At 39.9% G+C, this 12,325-nt stretch overlaps 1 protein-coding gene across 1 annotated transcript in view; it reads left to right on the top strand.

The window, feature by feature from the left end:
• The window catches only part of Nme8 (NME/NM23 family member 8), a 54,753-nt gene extending 43,891 nt beyond the window's left edge, over nt 1–10,862 (top strand). Inside the window, exons 11-15 of the mRNA XM_021216071.1 lie at nt 4,171–4,315; nt 5,964–6,071; nt 6,968–7,119; nt 9,337–9,481; nt 10,637–10,862. Of these exons, the coding sequence (XP_021071730.1) occupies nt 4,171–4,315; nt 5,964–6,071; nt 6,968–7,119; nt 9,337–9,481; nt 10,637–10,862 (776 nt within the window). The remainder of the gene's footprint in view (nt 1–4,170; nt 4,316–5,963; nt 6,072–6,967; nt 7,120–9,336; nt 9,482–10,636) is intronic.
• The last annotated feature ends 1,463 nt before the right edge of the window (nt 10,863–12,325 follow it).

The raw sequence follows: 12,325 nt of genomic DNA, 5'->3' as shown, positions 1-12,325 counted from the left end.
CTTTTTGTCTTGTTGACAGTGTCTTTTGCCTTACAGAAGCTTTGCAATTTTATGAGGTCCCATTTGTCAATTCTTGATTTTACAGCACAAGCCATTGGTATTCTGTTGAGAATTTTTTTCCCTGTGCCCATATCTTCGAGGTTTTTCTCCACTTTCTCCTCTATCAATTTCAGTGTCTCTGGTTTTATGTGGAGGGGACCACTTTCTTGTAAGATCTTTTTCCATCCTTTTACTCTGAGATAGTGTGTTGAGTTGTATGCAGCAAGATGCAGGATTGTGTTTGCGTATCCAGTCTGTTAGCTTATGTCTTTTTATAGGTGAGTCGAGTCCATTAATATTTAGAGATATTAAATTGAGATGACTGTTGGTTCCTGATATGTTTGGCTTTGTAAATGGTTTTATGTGCTTGTGGCTCTGCTTTTGACTTTGTTGTGAGATGCTTAATATCTGGTCCTTTCTTTGGTGCAGGTACCTTCCTTGTGTTGTAGTTTTCCTTCCAGGATCCTCTATAGGGCTGCGTTGGTAGATAGATACTGTTTGAATTCTGTTTTGTCTTGGAGTATTTTGGTTTCTCCATCTATGTTGATTGAGAGTTTTGCTGGATATAGTAGCCTGAGCTGGCATTTGTGTTCTCTTAGAGTCTACATGACCTCTGACCAGGTTCTTCTGGCTTTCATAGTCTTTGTGGAGAGGTCTGGTGTCATTCTAATAGGTAAGATACAGTAATATGTTTCTTGGCCCTTTTTCCTTGCAGCTTTTGAATGTTTGAATTTTTTTGTTTTTTCTTGTTTCTCGAGACAGGGTTTCTCTGTGTAGCCCTGTCTGTCCTGCATCTCACTCTGTAGACCAGGCTGGCCTCGAACTCTGAAATCAGCCTGCCTCTGCCTCCCAAGTGCTGGGATTAAAGGAGTGTGCCACCACTGCCCAGCCCCTTGCAGCTTTTAATATTCTTTCTTTGCCCTATGCATTTAATGTTTTGATAATTATGTGAAGAGAAGATGTTCTTTTCTGGTCCCATTTATTTGGTATTCTATACTCTTCTTGTACTTTTATGTCCATCTCTTTCTTTAGGTTGGGGAAATTTTCTTCTATGATTTTGTTGAAGACATTATCAGGTCCTTAAAGCTGGGAATCTTCATTCTCCTCTATTCCAATTATTCTAAGATTTGGTCTTTTCATTGTGTCCTGAATTTCCTGGATGCTTTGGGTTAGGAGTTTTTTATGTTTTGAATTTTCTTTGACAGTTATGTCAATCTCTTCTATCGTATCTTCTATACCTGAAATTCACTTTTCATTCTCTTGTGTTCATTTGGTAATACTTACATCTGTAATTCCTGACCTCTTTCTTAGGATTTCTATTTCCAGGTTTGCCTCCATTTGTGTTTTCTTTATTGTTTCTACTTCCACTTTTAGGTCTTGGATCACTTTACTCAATTTCCTTCACGTGGTTTCCTGTATTTCTTTCACTGAGTTATGCATATCTTCCTTAAAGGACTCTATTATCTTCCTGAGATAGGATTTTAGGACAGATTCTTGATTTTTAGGTGTGTTGGTGTATTCAGGGCTTGCTGTGGTGGGAGAACTGGGTTCTGATGATGTCCATGTATTTTCGATTCTGTTGCTTATGGGCTTTTTGCCATCTGGATATCCCTGGTGTTTGTTGATCTGGGTGGTTGTATGGAGTCTGCTTCTTTTGTCCCTGGGTTGCTTCAGGTCTCCTGAAAGGCTTGTGGTCCTGGCTGTATCAGACCACCTGTGGAGATTTCCAACTGGGGGCTCTTCATAGGGGCAACGTTACTGATCTGTTGCCCTGGCTGCAGTAGATTTCCTGGGAAGCTTTCAGACTGTTGGGTCTTCAGTGGAACAGTCAAGCTGCTGTCCAGCTGTGCTGAGCGCAGCTGATTCTCAACTGCTTTGAGAACAGTGGATCCTCAACTGCTCTGAGTGCAGAGGGGCTTGAACTTTGCCACTGCTCTGAGTGCAGCGGGTCCTCTGGGATGGATTGGATATGGAGTCCTCATGGGAGCAGACTATCTAGGAGTCTGCCCAGCAGCAAGGACTAGGTGGAAGGGGTGGAAGTAATGGAAGGAAGGGGAGTGGTATTCAGGAGGGTGGGAGTTTTGGTGGGTAATGGGTCTTGTGTCCACCAGGCTCCCCGCAGCAGCTCCAGGACTTGGGACAGAGGGGGTTTCTTACCAACTGCTCTGAGTGCAGCAGGTCCTCTTGGATGTATTGGGATATGGAGTCTTCATGGTGGCAGACCAACTAGGAGTCTGCCCCAGAAGCAAGGACCAGGCAGAAGGCAACATATGCTTTCATATTTCTTATTAACTTATATTTTTAGGCAGAGTCAAATGATTTGCTCCAAAGCATGACAATGTCCTCAGCAAATATCAGTTTTTTTTTAGGTTGTCGCTATTTTAGTGCAGATACATCTATTTAGGATCTTTCACGTGTTTGGTTTGTTACTAGCGCCTTTCTCCTATTTTTAGTTTCTATGTAAGAAAGATAGTAACTTCCGTATTTGTTTTTCTTACTGACATTAAGCATAAGGCTCTACTCAAGGCAAAGCAAATACATCTGATATAGTATCTCTTCCACAATGGACAGGCAATAAATCTACGAACCTAGAGTGCAACAAGCAATTGTTAGATGAGAATAAAGCCTGTGGGCTATCCTGCATAGTGGCAGCTTGGTTTGCTTAGCAATCACTTTACAGTCTTCTAACAAATGCCACTTGCATCTCAGGCAATTGGCAGTCATAGTTTCTTATACTGACTTGGGAACAAACCTGAAGGGAATCCATTCGCTGTTGCAGCTAATGAAACTGCACGTACCAGAAGAGTGGTAGTTGAATGTCATTGTGTAGGCCTTCCTTAGTTTATACACTGAGTCAGAGGAGTGGAAAAATATTACCAACCATGCATAACACTGACTGGGCTCTGGGTTAAGATTTGTATTTTTTATTTACCCAGTGATGTCTACAGACTCCAGCATCATGTTCTTAACTGTTAAAAGCAGAAAGCCATCAGCTGGGCTTGGTGGCACCTGCCTTTAATCCCAGCATTCAGGAGGCAGAGGCAAACGGATTTCTGAGTTCAAGGCCAGCCTGGTCTACAAAGTGAGTTCCAGGATGGCCATGGCTATACAGAGAAACCCTGTCTCAAAAACCACCCCCCCCTCAAAAAAGCAGAAAACCAGTGTAGAGCAGGAAGATTTTCCTAGGAAGCTCTTTCAGAAACACTTCAGCATATTTTTTTATAGTCATATACCACAGCTGGGTTCATTTGTATACTCAGGAAGAAGGGAAGACACTCTATCTTCTGGTCTTCAACTGAGAGAAGCAGGCTAGTGAGAAGGAAATGGAGAAATGCTTATGAATATTCAGTCAATTTATTTCTCCCTAAATAAGTAAGTCAAATAATAGCCTGCTATTTATAAAGGTTTATACATGAATTGGTTAAATACTTAGGTAACTATCTTAGTTTTATTTATTTATTTATTTATTTGTTTGTTTGTTTGTTTATTTTTCTGTGGACACTATAACCAAGGCAACTCATAAAAGCAAGTATTTAATTGAGTGCTTGCTTAGTGTTTCAGAGGGTGAGTCCATGGTCATCATGGTAATAAGCAAGGCTGCAAACAGGCAGACATACTGCCAGAGAAATAGCTGAGAGCTTATATCTGATCCAAAGGTTAGAGGGAGAGAAAGAGCTAATTAGCAATGGTATGAGCTCCTGAAGCTTCCTCCACCTTCAGTGACATGCCTCCTACACCATGGCCACATCTCCTCATCCTTCACAAACAATTTCACCAACTTGGAAGCAAGCATTGAAATATATGAACCTATGGGTGCCATTTCCAATCAAGTTATCGTATATCTACAAAGATACAGTGTATGTGCAGCACAAGAAATTATTTCCTGAGGCTTCTTTGTTTAAGTGTTTGTGATTAATTACTATGTGGTCAGAAAAATTGAAGCAACATTCTAATTGATATATTAAGAAGTGCCATTCATCTTAAAACCTAAGAAGTTGTTTATGTGAATTTTACAATTCACAGGAGAGTTAAACACATAAGATACCTTACACCATATTGTGCCATAGATTGTGTTTATCGCTGGAAATCTGCAAGTTTGGGACTTACTTTGTCATAACTGTTTATATTTAGATGAGGTGTTGAACGTTATTCAAAATGAAGGGTTCACCATACTGATGCAGAGGCAAATAGTATTATCAGAGGAAGAAGCAAGAACAGTGTGCAAGGTCCATGAGAACGAAGAGTATTTTGATAATCTTATAGGACACATGAGCAGGTAAATCAGTGCTCCGTGTTAGAAAGAGTTGTGATAATTGTCTGTTCATTTCCATCTTTTCTTAAGCTTTTTTTGAAAATTAGGTTGGGAAAACTTATAAATTCTATAAATAAGCTCTTGGTCTACGTCTTTGTCAGTCTTGTTACTTTCCTCATACTCTGTTCAAATATCTGTTCCTCTCCCTTTCTGAAATATTGTTAGAATGAATAATAGGTCCCCTGTGCATAGATACATACTGGTTTCCAGTAAAAAAGGATGCAACATTCCTGAGTGAGCAGTATCACCAAGTCCAAGCAGAGAAATGTCTGACCCTTTGGGCAGTCTGATTACTGTTAGGAGGGCTTTAATAATCATTCCATATGACAAGTCCTGGAAAAGAAATGAGACCCTAGAAAGTTGGCTGATATCTAGAGAAGTAAGCCAGATGCAGCTGAGGCAAAAATACAGCAAAGTTACATAAACCAATCAGAGTATGGCAGTCTGGAAGTAATCACTCTAAGGAACTTTCGTCCCATCTTACTTCTCAGCTCATCTGAGTATGCTCCTGAGTAGATGTGGACATATAGCATTATTGGACTTCTTATAGATCATTTGATATGCTGTGTCAATTTAACAGTCCATACTTGTGTTCTTGATATGTCATTGGCTTCTAACATTTTTCATTGTTTTTTTCTTTTTTTCTTCTATTAATTATTTTATTTATTTAGATTTCAAATGTTATTCCTTGTCTTGGATTCTCCTCCTCAAACCCCCATCCTCTCCCATGCTTATATGAGGGTGTGCCCCCACCCACTCCCACCTCACCCCCCTGGCATTCTCCTATGCTGGGGCACTGAGCCTTCACAGTCCAAGGTCTCTCCTCCCATTGATGCTAGATAAGGCTACATATGGGGCCACGAGTCACTCCATGTGTACTCTGGTTGGTGGCTTAGTCCCTGGGAGCTCTGAAGGGTCTGATTGTTTGATATTGTTGTTTTTCCTATGGGGTTGCAAATCCCTTCAGCTCCTTTAGTCTTTCCCATAATTCCTCCCTTGGGGTCCCTGTGCTCAGTCTGATGGTTGGCTATGAACATCTCCATCTGTATTGGTTAGTCTCTGGCAGAGCCTCTCAGGAGACAGCCATATCAGGCTCTTGTCAGCAAGCACTTCTTGGCATTGGCAATATTGTCTGCATATGGGACGGATCTCCAGGTGGGGCAGTCTCTGGATGGCCTTTCCTTTAGTCTTGGTTCCACTCTTTCTCCCTGTATTTCCTTTAGACAGGAGCAATTCTGGGTTAAAATTTTGGAGATGGGTAGCCCCATGCCTTAATTGGGGGCCATACCCAACCTCTGGATATGGTCTCTACCGGTTCTCTCTTCCCTCTTTTGGGTATTTCAGCTAATGTGATCCCTGTTGGGTCCTGGGAGCCTCTTGTTTTCCTGGCATCTGGGACTTTCTGGTGGCTACCCCCAGTTTCCCATTCCCCATTGCTATACATTTCTGCTCAATTTCCTGACTGTACATCTCTTCCGTCTCTTCCCATACCTTATTCTACCCCCCATTTCTCCCTCCTCTCCCTCCCAATCCCCTTCCACCCTCTATCTCCTGTGATTATTTTGTTCTCCCTTCTAAGTAGGACTGTTTTTTTTTTTTTTTTTTTTAACAGTAATTCCTCTTATGTCCTTGCTCTACGGAGGGAAAATGGTGTGGAATATTGGAAAGCATTAATTGGGCCAAAAACTATTGAGGAAGCTTATGCATCTCATCCACAGAGGTATCACTTACATTATGGCTTTCCATTCTTTTTCCATGAAATTCAGTTTAATTTATTTTGAATTCTAAGATGTAAGAAATACAATTTTAGTTTGAGATGGATTCTTGGGAAAGCGCCTGTTCCTGGTGGAGTAACTGACTATTTATTGTGGAGGACTGGTCTAATGGCAGCTTGAAGATGGCCATAGCTTTGCAAGAAAAGATGGGATGCTTGATCTGGCCTTCTCATTTTTACTTATTGGAAGAAATAACCACCATAACCACGATTAAATAAAAATTACCCAGCGAAAGTTGTGACCATAGCTGCAACATCTTTAATTGATCATAGGAGTTTTGAAAGAGGATGAGAAAAATCAAGATCAACATTAACATCACTGCACAGAGTACTTTAATCTTACCAAGTGAGGTCACATAGCTAGCCAGGAATTTTCACTACTAGGGTCCCTGTTCTTTTGTTTGTTTGTTTGTTTTTGTTTTTGTTGTTTTGTTTTTGTTTTTTTTTCTGTATAGCCCTGGCTGTCCTGGAACTCACTTTGTAGACCAGGCTGGCCTCGAACTCAGAAATCCACCTGCCTCTGCCTCCCAAGTGCTGGGATTAAAGGTGTGCGCCACCACTGCCCGGCTTATGGGGTCTCTGTTCTTTATTATTCTCCCTTGGTCATACTCACTAACAATGGGATTTAAATGTTCACCTATTTTTCTTCCTAACACCTGCTCCCTCTCTGAAAGGGCATAGTATACCCAATCAGCTGCTAATTACTTCCTTTTGTACAGTATTTCAATCTGGGATGGGTGCTGTTGCTTGATTTTTTTTTTCTTGATAACTTAAGTGGTGATACATTACATTAGATTGTTATTTTACACTCAATTTTTAATCTAGCTCTTTCCTTTTCCAAGTTTATGTGTACAGTTTGCTTCAGAAAAATTTCCTATCAACCAGTTCTACGGGAGCAGTTCCAAAGCGGCAGCTGAGAAGGAAATAGCACATTTCTTCCCTCCTCAGAGCACGCTTGCACTGATCAAGCCTCACGTGACACACGAAGAAAGAAGTAAGCATCTACAGTATCTTCAAGTCCTAATGTTTTGTCTTCTGTTTGTTTCCCTTTACAGAGAGACGTCCCCCCTGAATTCCCTAATTGGTATACTATTTTTTTTTTCAATTTCATCTTTCCTTTGTGTTTCTTTTTTATTAAGCTCAGTCTTTAAATCCTGACTTATCTCCATTCGCTCACTTGGTTGTGTAGTAATGTGTTAGACATGTTACTCAAGCAGTTATTTTTTATCTACATGGAATTCATTAGAATGTATTTTTTCCATATCTTCTTTAGATTCACTAAGATTGTTGATAAAGTTTATGATTGTTCTAAATTCTGGGTTCTGGGTTCTCCTGTAGGACTAGTGAGCTGGATGGGAAATTTACTGTTTGGCCAATTATGTTGTTGTTGTTTTTGTGATTTGACCTAGGCATGTGGAATTTTTTCTTTGCTTCTGTGTCTCATATGATAGTCAAGATTGGGCCGGTACAGGAGAACTGGGACTCGAGCTAGGCCAGGTGAAGCTGGTGGATGGACTGTTTAACTGGAGCAGGGAAGATGGCTCCCAAGCCATGGATCTAACAGGCAAAGGAGGTTCACATATAAAAAGGGTTCAGAGACTATGGCTTAGAACTAGGATTGTTGCTTTGCAGATGGCAAAGGGCTTTGGGGAGGGAGGGGTGCTGTCTTATTTTGGGTTTTATTCCTTCAAAGAAACATCATGACCAAAGCAACACTTACAAAGGCAAACATTTACTTGGGGCTGGCTTACAGTTTCAGAGGTTTAGTCCATCATCATCATAGCAGAAAGCATGGCAACATGTAGGCAGATGTGGAAAAGGACCTGAGAGTTCTACACTGCAATCCAAAGTCAGGCATCCATGAGGCTGTCTAATGTGGTCAGCAAGGAGGAGACTAGATTCCACACAGCCCAGAGCCTGAGCATAGAAAGAGACCTCAAAGCCCACCCCCACAGTGACACACTCCCTCCAACAAGGCCACATCTCCTAATAGTACCACTCTCTATGGCAAATCATTGAAATATCTGAATTAATGGGTAACTTTTATTCTCTGTTGTAATCATTTCTGGGAAGCTTACTGTCTGTCTGCTAACCTAGACTTAGTCCTCTGTACAACCTAATCTAGGCCTAGATGTTTTCAGCATCTGAGACTTACTGCTCAATAAGCTCATCCTTTCTTGTTCTTTCTGAACACTAGCTGACTGGTTCAACTCAGCTGTTCTGGCTCAAACTCCTCTATCCATTGACTCATTCAATCTGGCTTTTCTCTCAGTCTCTGAATTGCTCTGCTTGGCCTCAAACTTAATCTAGCAATCTTTTCTAATCTTTTGGCTTCTTCTCATTCTCTTGCTCGTTCTGTTTTTACTTGGGTCTAGCTTGTTCTCTCTTCAATCTGTTTCTGTAAAACTGTCCTGGCAAAACTATCTCTTTCCCCCTCTCTGTGATGTTCTAGCCTCCCTCTCAACTCTTCTGCAACACTCTCCATGAACTCTACTGTATTCCTGCACTGTACTCTCTGCTTCCTGTACTGTCTGGCTCTCCCTTAAGGAGCTTCCCTTTCCTCTCTCTTCTGGTGAGAATTGGGCATATCTTATTCTGTCAAATCTTTCATTGATTCACCACTTTGTCTGCCACTCAACTAGACATCACTTTCAAACATGGGTGCTTACTTCTACAAACTAACTTTACCTTCATTGTTTGGGAATAAAGAAGAGAAGTAAGGGATGAGCTATACACTAACTAGAAATAAGTTCATATACCCTGTAACATCTTTCAATTGGTTCCCCTTGGTCTGGAGAATGCAGACTTTATCATTCAGGCTGTTGGTTAGAGTCTTACAGGATTGCCTGTATTGATGCTACTCAGAAGTACCTCTGTGCTTCAGGCAAGAATGTTTGCCTTGGCTCTCCCACTAGCACTGACCCCATAAGACATTTGTAGGCATCTGGGGTGTAAAGATGAAGCTATGTCTTCATGCTTAGCATGCTGACATTTCTCATTCTACATACTCTCTTGGTTGATCAAAGTGGGACATCCATGCTAATATCCTAAAGGCCTTATGGCTGTGAACTTTTAATTTTCACACTTTTCTATATATAAACCACAAGATGAAAGTTGAACTATTATGCTCCTCTAGTATTTTTATATCCTAGAATGTAGCATGAACATGAAATAAATGATCTACAATGGTACCTAATATTTGTTTTCTTAGTGGAGATCCTGAAGAGCATTAAAGAGGCAGGATTTGAGCTGACCCTGATGAAGGAAATGCACCTGACTCCAGAGTATGCAAACAAAGTTTACTTCAAAATAACAGGAAAAGACTTTTATAAAAGTGTATTGGAAGTCTTATCTTTGTAAGTTTCTGAATTGTTGTTGTTTGTACTATAGAAGTGGTAATTGTACATTATAGAAACTGTGGGAAACAAATTATTTTGAACAACTTTATATCTAATCTGACTCCTGAAAAGATACCTTGTTAACATTTAAAATTTATTATTATTATTTTACAGTTTCTTCCCCTTTCCCTTCCTCTTTGGATTTCTTTAGTTCTTTACACTACATGTAGCAGCTGTCAGAATTAAAGTTCATGCTTAGTCAATACAGAACTATGGTAAAATCTCCTTATTTGCAAAATGGAGAGAATTTCATAGGACCTAGTCACAGGAAGTGAAAGAACCAGGAATTTGCACTATGAACAATAAAAAAGCAGAGCTCCAGGTGAATCTGTTGTGGATAGATTTGCTGTATATTACACTGAGCGTTCATGTTTCAGGCTTTGTATTTAGAGGACTGTTTGGAGGAAAAGAAAAAGATGTAATCAGGGCAAGAGAAAGTGGTCAGGGAACTGAACTATCTGCTGACCAACTAGTGGTCATCCAAGTGATAATACAGTGAGCTGAGGTAAGACATCTTCATAACTTATACCATCCAATCACTGAATAGAGTGATTGGGAATCATCTCATCTTGGGAATGAAGGTAGTCTGGCAGAGTGCTTTCTGCAGTGGAGGCACTCTCTAAAGGACTAGGCAGTGGTTCTGAACCCATGGCCCTTTGGGTTTGCATATCGGCTACTCTGCCTATCAGATATTTACAATGTTATTTATAATAGTAGCAAAATTACAATTAACAACGGTATCAACAAAATGATTTTATGGTAGAGAGTCATCCCACCAGGAACTGTATTAAAGGGACACAGAATTAGCAAGGTTGAGAACCACTGGACTAGAGACTGAAGGGTGAACATGAACCAAAGGTCTGGGTCTATGACAATGTTTATGTGGTTCCCAAGGGAGTAAAAATATGAATCCATTTGCATAATTCTCTGGGGTCAAAGTACAACACTCAAGTGACACAAACTTGTGAAAAAAAGGAGAAAGCAAAGACAGCACGTGATCATAGTGATTAGGGAAAAATCACCTCGTATGCACCAGAAGCATTTTTTCTCTAGCAATGTGTATGACCCGTGCCCTTGAAAAAGCCTTCCTTCTAAAAGAATTGTTATTTGCAGGGGCACGTCAGTAATCATGGTTTTGACCAAGTGGAATGCTGTTGCAGAATGGAGGAGAATGGTTGGCCCAGTAGACCCGGAAGAAGCAAGACTGCTCTCCCCAGATTCCCTCCGAGCCAAATATGGACTAGACATTTTGAGAAATGCTGTCCATGGAGCATCTAACTTGTCTGAAGCATCAGTCATAATTAGTAATATGTTCGCAGAGGGTAATCCTGAGGACTAGCACAAATACTAGAGTAAGTACTATAAAATATATGCCACTTTAACAAATTTTGTTTTCCTTCTTAATTTTAATTTTGAGATTATAAAATATTTATGACATTTCATATGTCTCTTTCCTTCCTCTAAATACTCCCACATACCCATCCCCACTCTCCTTCAAATTCATGGTCTCTTTTTCTACTAATTGTTATTGCATGCATATATATATATATATATATATATATATATATATATATACATATATATTCCTAAATATAACCTATTTATATTTATATTTATATTTATATTTATACTTACACTTACACTTACATTTATATTTATATTTATATTTATATTTATATTTATATTTATATTTATTGACCGACCACTGGGCACTGAACAGCCAATTGATGTGAGAAAGAATCTCACAGCAAACTCCCTGATTCTCTGTTCCCTTTTTCACAATGTTTCCTGGGTCTTAAGTTCAAGAGTGTCTTGTACATGTATCTATTGGGAGCAGTCTTCACAACTCGGGATTTTGATTGGTTGTGGTTTTCTGTAGTGGCCCCTGTCTGTCACAAAGAGAACTTTCCTTGATGAGTAGTTAAGACTACAGTTATTTGTTAAAGACAAATGTTTTTAGACTGTTATTAGGGATTATGCTGATTTAGTGAATTAGTGGTTGTAGATTCTCCTTCAACAACCAGCACTAAACTAGCACTGAACAGTTATCTAGTACCAGACACAGCTTCATTTTTGTTAATCAGTTCTTACACATGTGCATCCATCTCTGAGGTCTATGAACCACATCAATGACTGACATGCCATGATAACACTAAGGATATAGACGTGGCATACTATGGTATGTGAGATATGACATGGGAAGCAAGTGACACTTTCTATCAAACCTGCTTTCCCGCCTTATGTTTAAAAGTAGACTTTATATATTTGCTGTATTGGAGCTGGAGAAATGGGTCAGTGGTTAAGAGTTCTGACTGCTCTTCTAGAAGTCCCGAGTTTAATTCCCAGCAATCACATGGTGAGTCACAACCATCTGTGCTGGGATCTGATGCCCTCTTCTGGTGTGTCTGAAGAAATCTGTACTCACATACATTAGATAGATAGATAGATAGATAGATAGATAGATAGATAGATAGATAGATAGATAGATAGATCTTTCAAAAAAGATATATCTGCTGTATGCCTCTGGCTGGACTTTTTAATAACAAACCTATGTGTGGAATGATATTGCCATATACCAGGCCAGGATGAAGTACAGTCTCCATAAGAAAGTGAGCAAACTCTGTGAACCTTTCAACAAGGTCTCTCAGGGATAGAAGAGAATGCTGTATCTTAGGGATACTATTGCCACAATGAACCACCATGACCAAAGCAACTTGGGGAGGAAAGGGCTTATTAGATTTTTACTTCCAGATCTTAGTCCATATGGAAGGATGTCAAGACAGGAACTCAAACAGGGCAAGA

Source organism: Mus pahari, chromosome 16 (assembly GCF_900095145.1).
Source record: "Mus pahari chromosome 16, PAHARI_EIJ_v1.1, whole genome shotgun sequence".
Taxonomy (NCBI): Eukaryota; Metazoa; Chordata; class Mammalia; order Rodentia; family Muridae; genus Mus; species Mus pahari.
The sequence above is the reverse complement of the archived record's forward strand: the minus strand, read 5'-3'. Positions and strand labels throughout refer to the sequence as shown.